The sequence below is a fragment of the Plectropomus leopardus genome, chromosome 5 (genome assembly GCF_008729295.1).
Source record: "Plectropomus leopardus isolate mb chromosome 5, YSFRI_Pleo_2.0, whole genome shotgun sequence".
In the NCBI taxonomy this organism is placed as follows: domain Eukaryota; kingdom Metazoa; phylum Chordata; class Actinopteri; order Perciformes; family Serranidae; genus Plectropomus; species Plectropomus leopardus.
The window spans coordinates 3,401,834-3,424,675 of record NC_056467.1 but is presented as its reverse complement, the minus strand read 5'-3'; the positions used below and the strand labels follow the sequence as shown (position 1 = coordinate 3,424,675).

The window sequence follows — 22,842 nt, the reverse complement described above, 5'->3', positions numbered from 1 at the left end:
ACAGAGTTGCTTAGTCTTACATTGACCATGACACACACAAGTGACACTTCACACACTCTTAACACCACGAGTGCTTTTTCTCACAATTAAAAACGATGGGTATTAAATTGTTAAATATAAAATGTATCTACAGAGACAGAAATATTGTGGGTGACAAGAGGCATTAACTGGCATCCTCATTTAACCTGCTCCCATCTGTTGTGCCCATCTTTTTTACAAAAAAACAGATCCACACTGTCCTTTATCACACAAGCTATTCAGTTTTTACGCACAAATAGTCTGGTATAACATCTACCTCTGTCCCGTATCATTAAATTCCTACCTAAGGTGCAGTTTAAGTGTGTGCTACGTTTACTGATGTGTTCACTTTTGTTATGTCGACATGGAAATGTCAAGTGATCACCACGGGGACAAATAAAAGTATATATCCGTCTATCCTATAAAGACTGAAACAGTCTCTGCACCAGGCTGTAAACATTTTTATTTTGTGCTGAAGTTGGGCATTTAAAACTGGGGGTCTACGGAGATTTACTTTGTTTTTTGGAGCCAGCCTCAAGTGGCCACTCAAGGAACTGCACTTTTTGGCTTCATTTTTCAGGCTTGGAGGTTGCCGTTTAGGTGATACTATAATGTCACTGTGTAGGATAACATAACCAACTGTGTATTTCTCGGTCTGCGAATTACAAAACATATATACAATATTTGTCCATGCATAGCACATATAATGCTTTAAATATAAATAATATTTTCTCAACTGTTTTTACTCTACCATCATTCTTTGCCCGTCTGGTGCTGGTTAAGTCACTGTTAAAGATTTATAAGAATCATGGAAGAAGAACAGCTTGGTTTCAGGCCACGCATCTATGAGAAATAGGTCCTGCTAGCTGCGGGGAAAAGATCATTTTTCACTCCTGTACTCCCTCGTCTGTAACGTCTAGCTCCAACATATGGCAACAATAGAGAGTGACTCCCCTGTCTTCCCTGTCCACCTCCCTTCTCCCTCATCCTCCTCTCCTCTTCCTGTTCCTGGCAGTGAGGCAGAGGAGAGGAAGACGAGGCGGGGGAGTCTGACGAGGCTGACCTCCCGGAGGTGCGAGGTCAGAGAATAAAGACAGTCTGTATCACCTCTTCCTTCACCACCATTTCGAAAGAGAGGCTGGCTACACTGGACGGGTGGTGTGTGTTTGTGTGTGTGCGTGGAGAGCCTTCTGCTGCAGAAATGATCTGTAGGTAGGATTAGACGATTATCCCTGGTAATATTGGTGTTTTATCAAATTAAAATCTGGTTCCGTTAGACTCCTCCAACCCGAACACGATGGATATGATGTCATTTGATTGATTAGCATTTTTAGCTTGCAGCTCGGCTGTGATATTACAACATTTGACTGTTGATCCACCACTTCAAGATCGAAATATCTCCACATCTATGCTATGTTATGACGACAGCAGCAGCCAGTCACTCATCAAATCTTTGCTACTATTTCTGCTTTTTGCAGTCAGACCAGAGGGAGAAAATAAACCCGAAAGCACTGGAGAAAGAGAGGGAGGAGAGCCGGCATCAGGGCGAGGCTGACCCGACTTGGATCGTGAGCTCGCTATTGCACTGTATGGGCAGACCTCGTTCAGAGCTGACAGGACATAAAACTCTGATGCAAATTGAAAAAATGCACTTCAGGAATCGTTATGATGCCAGCAGCAGCAACATGCCCAAACAACTGGATTGAATTTAGTTGTAACTGGTGATTTTAATCAACACATCCTTCAGCTCCAAAGATGTAGAAGGATCAAGGATACATTTTTAATTTCATTTTTTAAACTATGCTTAAAAAGTTTAAAAAAACGTATCCTTTATCATCACCATGATGTTGACATTTTTAGTTTTCAAGTCTTGGCAACTATTGGTTGTTTTTCCCCAATATTCGGTACACACATTCATGTCAAACTCAGGATAGACCGTAATAACACTGACAATCCTCTGACATCAAATAATGTAGGATTTTGATTCATGACAAAATTCCTGCAAAACTAATGACTTTCCCATCAGCTGCACTTTGTGTTTAATGTTAATCAAATGTTAGCATGTTAACAGGCTAAACTAAGATCTTGAAGTAAACATTATGATCTGACTCATGACTGACAACTTTAAAGTTACTCAACACCAGATGGAGCACAAACTACCCAGTCTGCCCACGTCACGGTCTGTATCATGTTTATAGTCGGCTCTGAGGTTGGCCCGCAACTTAACAAACAAACACACGAGATGGAGATGCAGCTTAGCAAAAAGATCCCAACACCCTGAGAGTTCAGATTTACACTTCCACAGCGGAAAGGAGAGGAGGCGAGAATTAGTCCCTTTTAATCTAGGATTCAAAGTTTGCAAATTGCAAAAAAAAAAAATCCTGGAAGTCTTTAGATTGCATGCACCTAAGTCTGCAGGCTTCGCATTTTTCTGACTGTCATGGGTGGATTATGAGACAATGGGCCCCTGGGACATGCAAAGGGCCCAACCTCCTCTCCTACATATGGAGCAAGACACTCTTTGGTGGTTTTGTGTCTCTTTGTGCAAATTTACACCCCTTGTGGTTGTTTTGTGTCTCTTTGAGGTACATTTCTGTCATATTTGTCTCAAGTCTTAATACATCTTTTATGTGGTTTTGTGCGTCTTTGTAGTCATTTTTTGTCTTCTCGAGGTATTTTGTGTCTTTTTAAGTAGTTTTGTGAAACTTGGTGTCTCTTTGCAGTTGCATGGCATCCCTTTGTGGTCTTTTTGTGTCTTTCTGTGGTGATTTTGAGTCCCTTAATTTGTTGTGATTTGTGATTTTATGTGTTGATTTGAGTGCAGTTTTGCAGGTAAAAGCTATGAACCCAGGACACTTTGGGCCCCTGGGCCTGCGCTAAATCAGCCCATTCAGTAATCCACCATGCATACTACACATATACTGTATAGTCATATGATACTGTGTTTGTCTTTATTTTGCACACTCCGATAAAGTCACTATTTGTTCTTTTTTTCTTCATATCTTAATTTAAACATTGCCACACTCCATGTTATAGTGCTGAATTTGCCAGCTGTGTTTTTTCTAAATATTAACCATTTTCTTTATATTCTTACTGTACTTTCTTTAACGTTCTGTATGCTGCATTGTGCCTCCATTTCTCTGCAGGGCTCCTAATAGTTTCATGTTGTTCTGGAAACATCTACCTCTCTTCACCTCCAACATGCATCATTTAACCTCTGGAGGGTTTACATTCTGAATTTTATCCTCACAGTGATTGACAGGCACATAAATTAACTCGGGGTCATGTTCCTACTTCTCCCGAGCCCCCAAATGCCCAAAGTAGCAGTTATATCTGGGTCACCTTCCTGCGGTGGGAGCCTTAATGTCTGACAAAACCTGAAAACTCCAGGAACCCCTGCTCTCTCACCCATGACCCTGCATGGTGTCACCCAACCTTTAAAACCAATTTTCCGTAAAGTGCCTTCTGGGCATTATTCCAAAACACTGGATCTGAGCGCAGCTAAATGAAATTGTAAAGTATTCCCCTGGTGGACTGAGCTGACGTAGCCAAAGAGGCGACCCTTAAAATCTACTTCTGAAGTTGACTTCCAGTAAGGCTTACTGGTTCCAGAGGGCAGTGGGGGCGAGCTGTCCCACTGGCCAGTCACTTATTAACCTGTTTCCACAGAGATGATGACGGGAACACGGCCTATTGTCTGGAAGTCATTAAAAGAGCCAGGGGTAGCCAGGGAGTGGCCGCATACCTCCGTTAAACCCCCCAGCATGTGTATACGCGTGCACACACACACACACACACAGACACATACACACACACATACACACACACACACTTTCTCTTCAGTTGTGCCCTGTTTTCAGTTTCTGTCTTCTGTATCAGTCCAGGTCTATTTTAACTTCTTACTAGAAACATGTCTTTATCTGCATAAATGTAGTTGCCAAACCAGCTGGTCTTGATAGGTTTTTTGTTCATTGCCAAACCACTCATGCAAATTACTGTTATAACACACAGAGAGACCAACAATAACGAAGAGACAATTTTTAAAATGATAAATTGGTGTAATTATGAAAAACTCTTTGACAGGTTCAGGATTAGATTAAAGCCAGTTCTTACGTTTGGTATTTTGGTAAACTTAGTGTATGCTTGTGTGTGTGTGTGTGTGTGTGTGTGTGTGTGTGTGTGTGTGTGTGTGTGTGTGTGTGTGTGTTGGAATCTCTGTTTTCTGTCTTGCTCATGGCTGTATTAATAGCCACGTAAAGGGGGGGTTGGTGCCAGGAATCCAGCCTTAAAACGCAGCCCGGCTCTTGGGGGAGGATTGGGGGAGGGGTGAAAGGGTGAGGAAGGGGCCACAGAGGCAGGGAGGAGCCCATGCATGGATGGATAGATGGATGGGTGCAGCTAAAATCTGTGCACACAACTTCTACGTCACAATATCAGAGACAACCGGAGACCTGGATCAGCCTGCAGGATTCTGCACAGACAACGTGTAAAAGTCAAATATCTTCGTTATGGAGATAAATAACATCAACCTACAAAAATCTATAAAGAGCAGTTAAATAACGTACTTTCATTCAAACTATAAAACAAGTTATAAAGCAGTATGTTGCAGGATGTGGCATAATATAATTTGTTGGATGCTGTTGAAAGCCTTTCGCCTAAAGCACCTTACTAAACAATACCATCAGTGTGCGTATAACCGAGTCAACAGCACATTCCTAAAGGTACCACTGATGCATGGCGTTAGTTCAGGCAGAACATTGAAGCTGCGCTCGAATTCACTGATTGACATCAGATGTTTCATTTATGCTTCACCAGCACTGGCTCACTCATCAGCTGACTGTAGGAACATCCAATCATACTCATGCAGCGCTGCTGTTATAACCTGACAGCTGCTCATCTGCTGATACAGTGCCTTCATGCCATAGGATAAACTTTTGGTATTGTTGATTTAATGAGCATTTCACGTCCACATATTGTATAAAGGGGGATTAGTTCGTGCAGGAGAATCTCTGCTGCAGCTCAGTTAGAGACTCTGGTTAGAGAATAGTCTGATCGGGCTGACTGACACTATATGAGAAGTGTTTGGTTTGGTTACATTTTACCCATAATGAAAGCATTCTTGTAAAGGGAGGTCTTATGTCTCTGTGTGGAGTATTTTTCCAGGTGTTAAAATGTTTGTCTGTGGATAGACTTTGTCAGTGGGATAGTATCACAACCACAGACTATATATTAAGGCTGGATGACATGCCCCCTTTTACCCCCGCTATGCTTAAGTGCGGTTAAAATATCCGAGATACGAGCATTGCCATCTTGCGCTAATGATATATTTGAGAGCTGGAGTCTGTTCCTGCCAAAACACCCGCCAAACTAATTGTGAGCAGCCCCCCATTGAAAGCGAGCGCATGGACTGGCACACACAGCTGTCAATCATGGTAGAAAATCCTCTTTTTGTATCATTTAATAACTCATTACGACCAAACTTATCTTGAAAACAAACACTTGAACAAACATCAGGGTGATGAGAACTTCAGTGACAGAAACCATCTTTGGCAAAAATGTATTTGTTGTGTATTTGGAGTTTTTAGCTTAGCCCATTCACTAACATGCAGGGGGCGGGCTTTATGACCTATACTGCAGACAGACACCAGGGGGCGATCAAGATTAAAAAGTTACAGTTTTGGGGAACAGCCGCACATTTGTTTTATGATGGGGATCACTGTATTGCAGATAGAGTGATCTCATCTCAAGGTGGTCTTGAGTTGACCCGTCTGTTCTTGTTAATATAAGAGTTTGGCTAAAAGATGGTGATCTCAGTTTTAGCCATTACACAAATTTTTTTTTTTCATTGAGCTGCATGTGAGAACATTTAGCATCAACACGTCGGTGGAGACTGATGGTGAAGGTAACATTACAGGCAAGGAAAAAAGGTCACTTTTCTTCTCCTTTTGGCGAGCACACAAAGCCGTCCTCCCTGCAAACCCTCCAAATGCATCTCTTTATACAGACCAAAACAACACCAGCCAGCTGCTGCATCACATCACAACATGCAGGAAATTATATAAAACAAATATGTGTGTGCATACACTGCAGCAAACTCACAATTGTGGCTTCACCTTTTCCATAACTTTATGCTTAAAGGAGGGTCTGTGCATGTAAACGTGCGCACCAGCAGCCAGTAATCACAGTGCAATTCAGACTGGACTGGGATCAGTACATTTTAACGCCCTGAAAGTATAATCTATCCATCAGACTATTCTCAGACTGTGACTAAAGTAAAACACTGCAGGCTGAATGCTGTAGAGGTCTGCTGCTCGTGTGTGTGTGTGTGTGTGTGTGTGTGTGTGTGTGTGTGTGTGTGTGTGTGTGTGTGTGCAGAAACAGATAGCATCTAGATGAAATTGTATAATGTTAGTGAGAGATGGAAATAATGGGTGCATGGTGGGGATGGAGGGAGTGTCGGGGAGGGGAGGTTGCAACCTCATGAAATTCACGTAACTTGCCGGTTCCTCTGCTGGATGAAATCAAGTAACAGCTTAAATAAATGTTCAGTACTTAGACAAAATGACACGATTCCAATGTTGCACATCAATATATCATTAGTGTCACATTTCTTTTCATAGTTTGGTATAAGTGCTTTAAAAACGAGACTAGACGTGGAGACAATGGGTAGCTTCTGTCTGGCAGCGGTGGAGTTGTGAGTACAGATGTTTCTTCAAATTAAAACCACATTTCCCATAAATCCTGTTACTTCCTGCAAGAATCTGTTGAAAGGGATTTTGGGGTCTTTCAGCCGCCACCACCAACGAAAACGTCTGCCCAGTTTGTACCACACTGATGACAAAAAGAAAACCTCAAAATGTGCATGGGAACGATTTACTGATGCTAAATTGCAGCATAAGTGGAAACTCCTGCACGTTTATACCGCCATCCATCTCAACATCCACAAAATCAACTCTTCAATCTCAAGAAATCACCTCTTACGTAACGCATGATGCAAGCGTTGGGCCATAAATCATGTGCACCCAGTTTCTGTGCATTGACAGCGAACAGTAGATAACCTTCTGACCTGACTGCACTAATCTGATGCAGCACACATGCAGCGTGAGAGGAATGCATGTGTCTGCGGCTCTCTGAGTGGTACAGGTGTGGTTTGACCTTTGTGGGTAAGAAGGTAAATTAAAGTGTATGAGTGAGTTTCTGTGACAACAAACAGCCAGAGACAAAAACAATGAAGATGATGAAACGATGTTAAAGGAACAGTACTCAAAATCAAAAATATATATATTTCCTCCTTTGAAGATATTGGTGGTGGAGTTGTGCGCATTGTTTCGCAAAAATAAAATAAAATAAGATAGCGTTCAGCTTGTGGTACACTGGAACAAATTGCTGTAAAAATATGGCAAAATTCCTGAAGTAATGTACTTTTTTGGGTGAAAAATACAGTAAAACACGATAAATATTTATCCTTTTTGGAGCAATATGACGCTGTAAACCTCACATTCCACTGCAGAACATTGTAATAAATGTGACTTTAATATACTTTGATGTAATTTTCGTGTAAAATATGATAGGATGCTGAAAACTACAGCTGCCAGTAGTTTATTGCATTTTTGGGGGGGAAATTTGATACAGTAAAAGCTGCCGTAAAAGTACGGCCAAATTCCAGCAATAATGTGCTAATGTTTCCCAAAAAACAGCAAAACACCATAAATCTTGGTGCTTTTTGGCACCATTATATTGTAAACCTCACATTCTACTGTAGAGTTCTGTAAGAAATTCAACAATAATATTGTTATAATGTAATTTATGGTACTGACACAGTAAAATATCGGTAAGACCCTGGCAACTACAGCTGCTGGTAGTTTACCATCATTTTACGAGGACATTTGTTACAGTGGCTCAAAGCACCAAAAAATACCATTGAAAAACTCACCGGCCCGGTTACTCAAGATAATCCACACACTGCAAAAACTCTATAAAGAAGAAAATAAAGAAGTATAATAGGGAAATATTACTTAGAAATAGCAAAATGATCTGCCAACAGAAGATTTTTTGTAACAGGTAACAATATCTTGTCTCAAAGAACCACAGACATATGAAAACCAGAAAACCACCACCAAGATTGAAATGTTATTTACTCAATATCAGTTTAGTAAATGCTAGTGCCATTGTCTTAGAATAAGGCTATATGTTTGGGAATTGTATCTTGAGACTGGCAGAGGTACACCAAACAAAAATGCTGCAAAAGGACAAAACAGCTTAAAACAAGTCATAAAACTGGGCCCCAAAAATAAGGCTTGTATTGCCTTGATTTAAGATATTTCATCTTATTTAGACTTCAGTTTTTGCAGTGCAGACCTTGTTGTGAGCAGTTTTATGTCGGAGCTATTTTTTTGAACCCTCTAACCGTATAACCACGCAGGGTGTGCATCTACTCGTGGACCAGCTAGTCAAGATAATAAACATAATGACTTTTTGAAAATATTGCTTAAGTTTTGTGCAAATCTGTAATAGAAACCCACCTACACACACAGGGGGAGCGTGACTTCATTCTCTGCAATGGACATCTTTACTCCAATATCTTTATAAAGCAACTAGTTTTGATTAAAAAAAGAATATCAGCTTCTGGTTAAACATTTGCTGAGGTGAGATAAGTGTGAAGGATGGAGAGAAGGGTCGATGCTGTAATCCCTGCACACTCAATGTATTCTCAATGAAGCACAAAAACCCACACAATGGCCCATTGAGACGGCTGCTTTGGCACTGTAATTGGCAACAGCGGCATTGTCTGCTGACGTGTGTGCGTGCATGTCTGTGTGTGTGTGTGTGTGTGTGTTAAAACAGAGGAGTAGGAGGATGCATTGTTGGGGAGGCTTAGGTCTTTGTCCAAATCCTAATCTTAAACTAATTCCTGTTGCCCAGAACCATTCGAGGATAATAGAAAAGAGTCACACAGCTGCCTCTTTACAGACCTCCAAAAACCCTCCAGATGGAAACACACACACATACACACACTAGTACACACACACAGCTGGATTTCCATTTCAATATTTTTATGTGAATTCCGATGTAATGAATCAGAAAAGTGCAACAGAGGTGGCCAATTATGACAACATTTCCCAAATATTGCAAAACATTTATCAGCAAGGTGTTTGTCAATAAAGGCAGAATGAGAGGAATAACCTGTGCACTCGGTATGTTTCAACTCGGCTGATAAAATTTTTTTCAAATTTCTCATTTGATTCGTTATTAGAGGAACGGAGAGAAGAACACGGTGAAAAGAAGAGATGGACAGTTCAGAAAAGAAAGTAAGTATTCATAATTCATACAGATACGTGCTGCAGGTGTGTTTCCATATGAGTGAGGGCATGCTGACGTGCCGCAGGTGTGTTTTGGAGGTCTGTGTGTGTGTGCAGGTGTGTGTGTGTGTCCTCTTGTGCCAGCTTGGCAGGACACGGTGAAGGTGCACAGTAACAGCTGGAGAGCAGGCTGGAAGACAGACACGCCTATATCTGGCACAGATAGCCTCAGCTTGGATTCGAGCCATTATGAATATGTGTGTGTGTCTGTGTGTGTGTGTGTGTGTGTGTTGGTGTATCGTGTCAATCAGGCCTGTTCGAACAGTCAGCTGAACTTTATGTACTGTGTCTTCCTCACGTCTATCTCTGACAGAAAGGTGAGGATGTGGCAGGAAGTGAGAGCTGCAATTATGATTCAAACCTCAATGTGTCAAGATCTGAATAAGCAGACCGAAAAAAAACAAAAAAATCTCATGGGGCTAACTGTCCTCATGCGAGCAGGGAAGCTGCATACACTCAGTGAACCTTTCTGCACTCCTGCATAATTTTCTCATGTTTGATCCGATCTGTGTGTTTCGGCAGTGGTGTGTTTGGCTGACAGCGGGGGATCTCCCAGAAACAAAGGTGCCCTTGTGTTGTTTCGCTCAGACCACATGATTTCACTGAAGATAACATTCCTCTGTTGTATCCACCACATAGTTTGGTAATTACAGATACAGGACTAACAACTATTTGCATAATGTGTGAGAGTGTGCGTTCAAGTGTTTTTAAACGTATTTAAAATTTTAAATGTAGTTTATCTAAGGTTGGTTTTAATGAGTTGCTCAGTTCTACAAAAAGGGGGTTTTCTGGCATGATTGACAGCTGTGACAGCCAATCCATGCGCTCGCATTCAATGGAGCTGCTCGCGAATGGTCGGACAGGCGTTTTGGCGGGAACTTCCCCAACATTTATATCGCTACTGCGCAGACTCCAGCTATGAATTACCTAACCATCGCAAAAATGGAGCGCCCGTATCCCAGATATTTTAGTCTCACTTAGGCATGGGGGGTAAGTGAAAGCGTGTTGTTTATCCTTACATACAGTCTATGGTACGACACACCATGGAGGTTTAAAAAGAAGCTGACAGCAGTTAGCAGTTAACTCAAAGAGTGGCCGAAAATGTCCACAAATTTAAAAAACAACATGGCCTCGAAGCTCCTTAACCTCTGAGCAGAGGACGAGATCAGACTCTATACAACAGGGACAGTAAATGATTGTTATGCCATGTTATTCTATTTATATGCTGCTGTTTATAAAGCGTCTTTTGCATCCACGATGCCTGCATGCTGTCTAAAATCACACACCGGAGCGGTATAGTGCTGCCGCTGTGCAGTTCTGTGTAAAAATGCAAAGGCGGCGTAAAGAAGCGACTTAGTTTTGGCCTATCTCTGTGTTAAAACTACAAATACATTTAAAATAGATTCAAAAACTGTGCCATAAAACATTGTGAAAGCCACTTCACGACTGTTGCCAGTGCCTGGAAGCCATGTCCGCCCTGATACAATTGCTGGCTCCCCCTGGCAAAATTAACTGGAGTCAGACATTACTGCCTTTAAGAGGCTGGAGCATGCCAATTTTTTAAGATAACATGAAGGTAATGGTATCTTGCCAATCTAGACAATCTAAGGTTTCTACTGGATCTAATTACGTTGTCACAGATTATCGAAAAGGGGGCGAAATACTGCTCCAAATTTAGGCTACATTTTGGTGAGGGAATGGTTATTTTCAAAAGGGCCCCTTGGACTCTCACCTCAAGGTTCCCACGAGTCTCTCCTAAACTTGGAAAGGCTTGTTCCCAGTAAATGTTTTCTTCCTTACAATCATCATTCTCTGTCAAGTTAATGCTGCATACTTGTCTTTTTAAGTAAAAGGAGAACCAGCATATTTGCAGAAAAACTTACATACAATATAGATTTATTTGGCTTTTATTTGGCTAAGATTTTCAGAGTCCCCATCTGAGGGCCACCACTATCTGCTGCAGTCCATCAAACACACACACACACTTAAAAGGATGTGTGTGAGGAATGGCTATAGGTATGTGTGTGTGTGTAATGTGTCCCAGCTTTGTTTCAGCTGTAAGTTTACAGGCGAGACAAAATACAGAGCTTCACCAAAGAGCAACTCCGCTTCAAATAAAAGACAGAATCTCAATACAGGCCTCATAAATGTCATACTTTCCACAGCAGGACGGAGCACTGAAGTAAATAACATCCTTTGTGGACTTCCTCCTGCCATTCAACTTAACCACTGTGGCTTTGAAGTACTTGTAAAGCAAAACAGCTTAACATGTGATTTCATGTCTATGGTTTCAAAGTTTACTTTAGGTAATAAATGCACTAAATAAAAGTCACTCTTGATTGACACTACTCACGAGCCGGTAGAAAACCGTCCAGGCTGATATATCAGTTGATATCTATTTGTTGCATGTACAATCAGTCAAAACATTAAAACCACCGACAGCTGAACTGAGTAACATTGATCATCGTGTTACAATGCAATACTCTGCCACGAAGCTTTGGGTCCTGGCATCGCCACCTGACATGCACCATCCACCCAAACGCTGTTGCAGACCAAGAACTCCCCATCCATGGCAACAGCACTCCCTGATGGCAGAGACCCCTTGCAGGACTCTGCACCGTGCCAAACTGCAAGATCTTCTTCGAAATGGCTCGAGAAAGTCCAAAGTCTCTAAATTCCCAAGATCCCAAGCTGGTCAAGCATCCATGGGATGTGCTGGTACCCCACCTCACAACCCACAGGACTCCAAGGATCCAAGGTCTGCTGCCAGACACCACTTTACCCTCTTCAGAGGTCCTGTGCCCATGTCTCAACAGGTCGGAGTCGAGTTCGGTTCAAGGGAGTTCAACCATATCAGGGGATTAGATTGGGATCTGGGGAATCAGGAGGCCAGGTTGATGCCTGAGCTCTTTGGAGGGGCACTGCCATCAGGGAGTGCTAAACATGAGGGAGGTTACTTGGTCTGTATCGGTGTTTGGGTGGAGCGCATCAAGTGGCATCCACATAAATGCCAAAACCCAGCAGGTTTCCCAGCAGAACATCACATTTTAACAAGAGGATCAGTGTTATTCACTTTACCTGTCAGTGGTTTTAAGGCCGATCGGTGTATATTTGTCTACCGATACTGACAAATAATAAGAAATTTCAGTACAGAAAGACCAAATTGAGTTTGACGTAAGCGTTTTTAGCCTTGAGTTCAAAGGTATGTATTCAGCCTTTCAGACAGTGACAAATTGGATTGTGCCACAAGAGGGCTTAAAGAGGTGTCTGGCAAATAAAGCAGACAAAATTAAATGTTTTTGCAGTTACTTCAGAGATTGGTTGAATTTGTCTCAATTCTTTCCATTGGAAGATCATAATGCTTGAAATTCCTGAAGGGTGGTCATAGTTATAACACAGAAAAACAGTCTGTTTATTCAATCATCTAAGACTTGGAAGACAAAAGAGAAAAAAAAAATCTTCATCATCATCAGCATGTGTATCCTTTTCCTAAATATTTAGACAATGTGCTCTAAAAAAACCCTTCAATTTATGATCAGGAGAAGGCCATGAAAACTGCACACTCGTCATCAGATGTCCAAGTGATGCAGCAACCGCAGGATGGATAGGAGCCAAGAGATTCTCATTTTGGTTTCATCAGAAGCAAGACGAGCCAAAGGAGGACACAGATTCAACTGTTCAATGATGTGAACAGGGACAATTACTGTACAGGAGTCCAAGATAAGTTACAAGTCCAACTCGAGAGGACATTACTTCCATGAACAGCATCCCAAGGTGATTGTAAAGTTTTATTCCAGATAATAACTCTGCGCACTACAACACAGACACGAGCCCTGTGGTCACCATCAATGCAGTGACTAACTATGATGTAACACAGACAAAGACGCCACATAACAAATTTTGACACACCCTATCGAGAAAATGTCGGCTTTCCAGGAACTGAGGAAACAAGCTTGGCTTTAACTCCACCACTACAGTTTTTCAAAATCCATTCAGTGAAGGAGTTTCACAAGACCAGTGGTTATAACACTATCTTTAAGGTGAAGTAAAACCATAAAATTCTCCAAAACTGGACCAACAGGGTTTGCACGGGACGACAGCAATAACGACTAACCAGAGCCTACATTTCACAATGCTGATTTCACATATTTGACTCAGGTCTGAAAACCACACAACCACACTAACCTCACCTCCCAGGAGCCTGCTCCACTCATGTTACTGCTCTTCATAAATCCTTAAGCATCCTGGCGCTGCGCTATTGTGCAACCGCAGTGACACAGCCAGTGACTCGTATGTCACATCCACACAGCCACAACACAACACAGCTTCAGTCAAACTCACAACTCTGCCTCTTTACCGCAGCAGCCTTTTCCCAACCTCAAAAACGACACCACAATTACTGGATTACCTTTTCTGCTATTGTATATTAGATTTCCATGCATACTGCACCGTATTTTGCACTGGAGTGTGGAGTTGTGGGTTAGTACAAATATGTCAAGAGCTTCTGTGTGCAGCTGCCCAGAAGGATGTAAACGGCAAACAGTCTTGGATGAGCTTCATTAAGACTTTAAGCTTTAGACAGTTCTTAACATGTACAGCAGTGATTTTCAGACAGGGGCACTTGTACCTCAGGGCTTACTTTTACAGTTACTATGAGATGTGTGAAAAGATTATAGCTGGACTAATAAGAGCAATAGACTGAATCACAGTGTTTGTGTGTTGTTCTGGGTAGAGAAACCCTGCGTTACGTGCACACAACTTTACAGTGCTGAGCAACAGAGGCAAGGAACGGAGAGAAGATCTGGCACTGACCAACCAGTGGCGGGTATGAGATGAAAATACAGTGGCCTTACAGTGTCAGGAGTTGGGAGGACTGTTTTTGGAGGAAGCATTTTGTGACAAGGAAGCTTTATGTCTCATTTAATTTTCAGTAAAAAAAGAAACAATTCATTTTAAGTTGTTGGCATTGCATTTACAATTAGTAGATGGGTTTGCATTAACCTTCAAAGTGCAAAAATTAAACATACTTGCATGAGGTAGTATTTGAGGCAATTTAAACAGCAATACAAAACTGCAATGGAAAAACACTTTCTTTTTTTCTTTCTCGCTTTTATAGGTCACATGATGCACAACAAAGAGTGTCGATAGGAACTGGCTCCCTCGGGCATGATGCAGCAGGCACTACAAGAGCTGTTATTGCATGGTATAACTCTTAAGAAGTTGAGCGGATCATCCAGAAGTTTTGAATCTCCTCTGTAATTCCTCTGTGAAATCGTGGACCATCACCTCCCAGAAATCCCTTGTACGTGGCCGCTCCCACGTATAAGGGGCTCACCTTTCCATTATCGCTTGCATGACACGCCTACGTCTCCTTTGATTAGAAATAATGATGCCTACTGCGGTGGCTGCAATAGAAACAAATCTGCTAATGTTTTGAACATCCATCGCCATGCTTCTTGGAATGTTATCACAAGAGCAGAAGTCACATCACTCGATAGAAATTGTTATTTCATGTCAAACTATTACACCTAAACATTAAGTGTTTAGTGTGTGAAAACAAGTGAGCAAGCGAGTATGGATGAATGGTTGTAACAAACAGCTCAAGCTCATAAACAGTTCAGGTAGCTGACGTTATACACATAACGTATGAGGTTATACATACTTGTGACTTTGCAGCAAATTTTGCACGATGTTGCCTTACCGTAGAACAAATGTGGACATCCTTGTTTGTTCATTTTCCGTACATGCCTCACAGTTTAATCCAAAGGACACACTGTTTATGTGAGGTTTAGGGAACGGGATAAAATCTACTCCATTCTGGAGCCTCTCGGGAAACATTGTATGAGTGCTGCATTTAGCCTATACGCATTGTTTGACCATTTTTTTTAGATTATAACTGCATAAATTTTAACAAAACAGCAGGGAAATCAAAGTTTCTGATGCTTTTCTATGAAGATCTACAAGCAAGATGTCCGAGTGCATTGTGTAGGTGCACAAAATGTGATTGACTCATGATGTTTGAGGGCGGGGGTTAGCGATAATCAACTGGACCTTGACAAACATGCAATACTCACGTTAGTCTTGCTGGACACGGCAAATGTGGCTCGGCTGGAGAAGCGGGCCGTGGTGGGACTGCTGCTCGACACGGGGCCCGTCACCATGGAGGAAACTCTGGAGCCCACAGGAGGACTGCTGGAGCTGGGTGAGGATGAGAAGGTGGCAGGTGGGGACGCAGGACTGGACTGGCTGCTGTAGGTCTGGGCTTGGCTCCCCAGGCTGCAGGGCTGGATGTGGAGCAGAGTCTGGCTCTGAGTGTGACTGTTAGTGTGAGCCTGGCCCTTCCCGTAGATCACCTCTTTAATCTCCTGATGGTTCTCCTGAATGTCACAGAGGTGATTCTTGTGACTCTTACTGTGGTTGTTGTTGTTAACCAAGGTGCTCCTGTCACACGTCATCCCGCTCAGCAGCTCCACCTGTCGGCTCAGAGCCTCCAGCTGACTCCTGAGCTGCCGGTTCTCCTGCTGGAGCTGAGCCACGGCTCGTCCGAGAGGCCCGCTCAGGTTGGCCGTCTCCTCCAGACGACGCTCCATGCCTAGCTTGAACGCGCTGACGTCCACGTGGATCTCCCTGATGGCATCCCGGAGAGTGTTCTCATAACGGGCTAGAGCTGCACACACGGTCTCCCCCTCTGGAGAGGAAGGCCGGGGGTGACACAAGTCTCCGATCTCAGCCAGGGTTGGGGCTTCCATCGGTACAGCTACTGGCGTCCCTCTGGAAACGAGCCAGACAGCCTCTCAGTCTGTGAGCTAACGTCTGAGAGAGAGATCCTGCGGGAATGTGGAGCTTCAGTCGGGGTTTGGCTGGAGGGGGGACCGACAGAGAGTTTGGGGCAAAGGTCTGGTCTGGTTTATCTCCACTCCTTCAGCTCTGTCCTGGGATGTCCCCGGCTGCTTCTCCTTCAATATACTCTGCTTTTCAGGTGCAGATGTCTCGCTCTGTCCTCTGTCTGAAAGTACAAAAGAGACAAGACTTGACCTTTAGCTCGTGAACAGCTGTTAACTGTGAACACTTAATCCCACCAAAGCTGCAGCTACATTACAAAATATATGCAAGATATGCTCTACGGACAAAAGTATTGGGCCACCTACACATTACACCTACAGGAGCTTTTATGACATAACGTTTTATATCCATCGGCATTAATATGAAGATGCTCCCCAGTTTGCAGCTATAACAGTTTTTGGAGTGTGTCTGTGGGATTTTTTGCTCATTCATCCAGATTTTATACACCTGTGGCAATGGGACTGAATGAAACACCTGAATTCAATGATTAAGATTTGTGGCCCATGCTTTTGTCCACATAGTGTAGTAGCAATGAAACAACAGCTTGTGTGTTAAATGATGTAAATCTACAATAAAACATCCCACTGTAAAGAGAGAGTAAAAATGTTCATGTCTGGCTGCCTTAAAATTTTAAGTTGGCTGAATTTGAAAAGACAAGTTGAGGTAATTCTGTAATGATTGTCTTCTTAAATTGAATAAACTTAAAAATTAAAGGCAGCTTGGACACTAACTTGTTTTTAAAGTTAACACGAATAGTTTTTTTTTCTCAAAAGTGCACAAACTTAATTCAAACACAACTGCTCTGACTGCACTGAACTGACCCAAAGAATCTCTTTTCAAGGCTGACAGAAAGAAAGCATACATCTCTGAGCCTACGATGTTTCCTAACTGCCATAAAACGCAGCAGTGAGGTAATCTTCACTCCCAGCTGCAGCAAACCTACCTCAGATTCACGCTCAGCTCACTGGACTTTCCTCAGCGTTGAACAGCTGTATGAGTTTGAGTGTGTGTGAGAGTGTGTGAGAGCTCTGATCTGCGCTGCCGCCTCTCTGGTTTGTTTAAACTCTCAGGTTGATCACTCCTCTCCTCTGGCCCCGGAGGAGGGAGGAGAAAGGGAGGGATAAAGGAGGAGGGAGGGAGGTGGGGGAGTGAAGAAACAACATGGAAAGAGTAGTAAATGTGAGGGGAGGGAGGGAGGCGGGCTGGTTGCTCTTATATCCTTATGCTGTTTAAAGTATTGGAGGGACGACTCACTGCACCTCTTCCTCTTTCTCTCATTACTATTACTGGTAAGTATTTTGCTGGTCATTAGGCGTGTTTCCAGTAACCCTCAGATTGCATAACTGAAATTGCAAGAGAGAGAGGGGACTTCAGAGCCGATGGACACCACCATATTAGTGACTTGCCACAACCTAAAAGAGTTTAAAAGAAAATATCCTAAAAGATATTGTCTATTTAACTTCGTCCTATCAGGTCCCCTGGCCAAGTTGTCATGAAATCTAATAATAAGAACAATATTTTTTAAGGAGTAGTGCTGGGCAATTAAATGAAAAATAATCTAAACCGACATTCAGAAACTCTAACCGACAAAATCTTGCCCATGTTGGGTATTTCAGTTTTTAAAAATCCTGTTAACTCTTTCCCTACAGGGGCTGCCGACTCCCACGCATCTATGCACTCATGACACCGAGGAAAATCTCATGCCAAAACACAGCCAAGGCAGAGGTGGACATGTCCAACAGCCCGCTCCAGTGCGCGGACATGTCCGATAGGCTGCTCCGATTGGAGCAGTTTTACAAACTGTCTCGCTCCTTCCAACAAAACACCTGTCATTGTGCGTGACCATTATATGCACGGAGACATGTCTGACCGTCCACTCCAGTGCACGGAAATGTCCAACAGCCCACTCCAGCGCGGGGATGTCCAACAGCCCACTCCAGCTGTAGCAGTTTTACAATTTGTCTCCCTCCTGAGGTTTTCCAACAAAACAACTGTCAAATCTTCAAACTTTGACACCAGAACAGCTGAGTGTTTGACAGCCACAGCATTTCATTATCACGGATCAAACAGCTGATGGTCCAGCAGCAGTGTAGTGATATAAACAGAGCGCAGCTTCTCCTGATAGCACCAAAGTGTCTGAAACAGACAAATTTGGTGGAAAGTGCCATCTATAGACTACTTTGTGTTAGTTTCAGGTTTAATCAGACTTTGGATGAATTATTTAGAAACACCAGGATGCATCGCTCAGTGTCTGCTGATGCAGGAGCAGATGTAATGTTTTGGGGGCCTGGGGCCACAAGCACATGACCTTATTTTTACCCTTTCTCAAAGTGGGAATGTTGGCAGGCTGTTGGCAGCTATAGGAGAAGTAGGCCTACTCAAAAGTTTTTAATTCCCAAGTAAAATGATCAATAGCACAGAAGAGTTGAAGTCAGAGTCCTGCAGTCAGGCGAGGTTGGCCTATTATCAGCACAATTTGCTTAAATTTACCTGAAGTTTGTTTAAAATTTTTATATAATTCTAGAAAGTTTAATAAATAATAATAAATCATGTTTATTACACTCAAACACACCACGGTCAAACGAACTATGAGGGCCATAAACAAACCACAAAAAAGCAAAAGCAAAAGAATCATTCATTTATCGGAATAGAGGTAAAAATGTTCAATTAATCGTGATTCTGATTTTAGGTATGAAGTTTGGACCTTTACTGGGAGGAAATTTTAGCAACTGGACCCCTTTGAATTGCTCTGTTCTATTGTGTGCTTGATGGCGGGACGAGACAAACAGACAGACAAGCTGGCTGCTGAAGACCACCACCCTCCCCCTTGTAACTGGACCCCAACAGAGCAAACACTCAGCACCAGATAGCAATTTTGTTTGTGTGTGTGTGTGTGTGTGTGTGTGTGTGTGTGTGTGTGTGTGTGTGTGTGTGTGTGTGTGCACCCGAGCAACAGACTCATGCAAATACTTTGACATTCCACCCCTGTGTTTACTGTTGACAGTAAGCAGGAGTGTGTGAGCGGCAGCGGTGCAGCAGGGAGCGCTGGGAGCGCTGGGAGCGTTGGGAGATGAGGAAGGGGCTTAGTGAGGTGATTTACTGAAAATTGTCCCCAACATTTCCGTCTCCCTCTCTCTCTTTCACACACATACCCGACACCTCCTCAGGGTTTTATGGGAGTCTGCTGGGGGCAGTATAAGACGTGCTGCAGTCACGTGATTTCGAAAGGTCGTAGTTTCTGTTGTTCTGTACTTGACGTCATAAAGTGGGAAAAACATGGAAGATACAAAGAATTTGGGTTGAATTTTAATGCTAAGAGTGTTTAAACAACAGGTTGATAGCTGTTCCCAGTTTATTTAAAATATTTCTTATATTTTATATTTAATCTAGGTCGCTCTACATGGACAGCAGTTAACATTAACACCGTATTACACTTATCATGTGATCAAAAATTGATATTTAATATGTGAATTATTAAAAAAAAGTTTCTTACCATTGACCAAACATTGACTTTTGCCCTTTTTGTTTATGCATTTATTACATCTGGAGTTATAAAATAACATTATAATTGTGAATATACTGGCCTGGCATGCTTTATAGTTAAACCTTTGCTTGCTTGCAACAGCTAATAGATGCAGATACTAAAATGTGCAACTACTAAAAGTAAATGATAGCTACCAGGAACAAAATAACAATATATCTAATTTTTTACCATTAATTGTTGACACTGTTTCCATGCTTTCCACCATTTCTGCTGCTCTAAAATGTCACACAAATGTCACAACTTGGCAACTCGAGTATATCATCGAAATTTCCCATTCGTAATTACGACTTTAGAGGGTTGTTCATGTGCTCGTAACTCGTAAATACGGTAAATATGATATTTCCGAGGAGCATGTGAAGGCAGCACCAGACAGCAACAAGCCACAGTAGAGGTCAGAGATCATTTAAGTCCATATTAGTGTGATAAATTTATATTTTTCTCTATCAACAGCATTTTTTCATGCTAGAAAGTTGAGCTTTTTAAAAATGTTCTCAAGAGCTGAAAAGGCTGATTTGTTTTATAGTTTTTGTTTTATGTTCATAAAGCCACAGTGGCAACTTCACAGATGATTCATTGATCCAGCAGTTAGCTTTGGTTGACGCATACAATTTATGACCTGCAATTAAATTTGAATATAATATATAAGTGCAGTCATTTATTGGCTGAGACAGAAAGACATGTTAGTGAGAACACCTGCATGATGTGTGATCCTCCGTTTAAAAACACAGACACAACAGAGAGTCACGTTTTAATACGCCTCTGAGTCACCTTTCTGTGAAAGTCACAAGGTCTGCGAACACTCTGCCTTTCCTACACTGTTAAATGGATGGCTTAAATAATTTAGTCACCAAAAAGTCACCTCAGAAAATCGATGTTGATTTTAGTATAAGCTATATTGAAAGTATTTTCACTGTTCACACCTTCAGTTCTCCATCTATGCTATCGTCAAAGCCACCAGACTCCAATGCAATTGCAATAAGTTGCCCTGCTTTTGCTCTTTAATAGCTTTTTGAATGCAGTTTTACTGTTTTCTTAATGTATCTTAGTGTATTTATTGAATTTCTGTGCCCCTGTTAAGCACTTTGAATTGCATTGTGTCTGAAGGGTGCTATACAAATAAACTTTTCTTGCCTTACCAAACAAAATAGTCAGTAAAAGAGTAAAAGAATAAAGTTAAAGCTTGTGTTCATTGCTGTTTGACCAAGTGGCTGAAAAAAACCATTAAACACAATATAGTGTCAGTGCCTGTGTCTGCAGAGCAAAAGCATGATTCAGTGCACAATATCATGAAGTGGCTCATTAAATTGTAGTTTTTAAATCCAAGCTTGATTACAGTGAAATGAAACTAATGTTCATTTTGCTTAAGGCTCCTGAAAGTCTCTGTGGCCCCGGTGTCCTGTCAGAGCCACTGCTTTCCAGTAACAGTGAGTCAGCAGGTAGAGTGGTGTGACCCGCATGAATCAGAGCGGTATGAAATGAGAAACTTCAGCTGTCGTCACAACAATAGACCTCGCTCTCCCTGACCTGCCTCCCACAGTCCTGGTTTTCATTGTTTTGATAATGACTGAATATGTTTTGCTTCAGTGACGGTGGCTCCCTCCGCGCAGAGCTGAGCCTGTAAACGTCCAGCGTGATTATTGAGGAGAGGTAACGCACCGAGACTTTCTTCTCATCTCGTCTTCAACCAGTATTTGTTGATATTGCAGAGACGTTTGCAAACACACTTCTTCCTCTGTGTGGGGTGTCTGCCTCAGCTGATTAAGTGTGGATTAGGTCACGCAGAAGGCTGGAAGACATTTGGGGTTTGCGATATATAGCGCGCCTACGAACAAAAATATATCACAGCTGTCAAGGGTCAAACATCTGCAAAAAGTAAAGAGCGAGAAGTGAAGTAAGCCGTTGTTTCCTCACTTTTCTAAAATGACCTAAAGACTACAGAAGCAGACTGTGAGCAAAAAAAAAAAAAAAAAACACAGTTATGTAAAACCTTAGCCCAACTGAGGAAATGTGAATACCCCAGTAAATAAAGGACTCCATTCCTCAAAAAGTACTGCTCCTGAGCAAGGTCTGAGTCTTGCGTTCATGAAAAAATAAAGATGATTAAATTCAGGTATTTAACAAATGATCATGTTCATAATTAACCCTGCACATGCCTTAAGCTTTATCACTGTGTTTTAGCATCTTTCAGCTCTTCATTTTGGTCCTTTAACTTTACTGTTTTGGTCCAGAATCACTACTCTCATCAACCTTGCTGCTAACAGAAGGCGGATTCTCATTACAGATTTGTGCAAAACTTGATGCAATGTTTTCGAAATGTCAATTAAACACAATTATGAGATGACTGCATTTCCATCGAGTGATGTTCTGCGACTTGTTTAAAACATCAGCAGATTTATTTCTTGCCGTCATTATTTCCAATCGAAGGTGACCTACGTGTGTTATGTGTGCGACAATGGAAAGGCGAGCCTCTTATACGTGGGAGCGGCCACATATGATGGATCTCTGGGAGCTGATAGTCCACGATTTCACAGAGGAATTGTGGATTCAAAACTTCTGGATGATCCACTCAACTTTTGCAGAGTTATGCGATAACAGCTCTTGTAGCTCCTGCTGCATCATGGGGAAGCCAGTTCCTACTGAGACTCCGTGTTGTTTGTACATCATGTGACGTATAAAAGTAACAAAAGTGTTTCCATTGCAGTTTTGCAAGAAATGGCTTTTTTGAATCACCTGAATGCCACCTCATGTGGGCATAAAAACTTTTTGCTCAAAATTGATGTGTTTCCATTAAGTGTATTTTAAATTCACAATTTCAGTTTGAGCAGTTAAGATAAGGTAAAATAATCCTTTATTAGTCCTGCAGTGGGGAAATTCACCAAAAAAAACCAAAAAAAAAACAGCAGCTATGAGGTATAAAGATGTATAAGCAGTGAGGGAACAAATAATTACAAATATAAAAATATTAAGATGTTAAAATGTTAGACAATAAAAAACAAGGTGCCAAGTATGATTAAAAAACAAGGTGTAGAAACAGTAACATAAATAAAATAAAATATGCCAACAAAAACGGTCTAGAAA

The 22,842-nt window shown here is 41.9% G+C and overlaps 1 protein-coding gene across 1 annotated transcript in view; it reads right to left on the bottom strand.

Moving 5' to 3' along the window:
* Positions 1-17,283, bottom strand: part of smtnl (smoothelin, like) — a 38,365-nt gene extending 21,082 nt beyond the window's left edge. Inside the window, exons 1-2 of the mRNA XM_042486451.1 lie at positions 17,164-17,283; positions 15,452-16,383 (exon numbers count right to left, since the gene is read on the bottom strand). Of these exons, the coding sequence (XP_042342385.1) occupies positions 15,452-16,126 (675 nt within the window). The 5' untranslated portion in view covers positions 16,127-16,383; positions 17,164-17,283. The remainder of the gene's footprint in view (positions 1-15,451; positions 16,384-17,163) is intronic.
* Between the last annotated feature and the right edge of the window lie 5,559 nt (positions 17,284-22,842).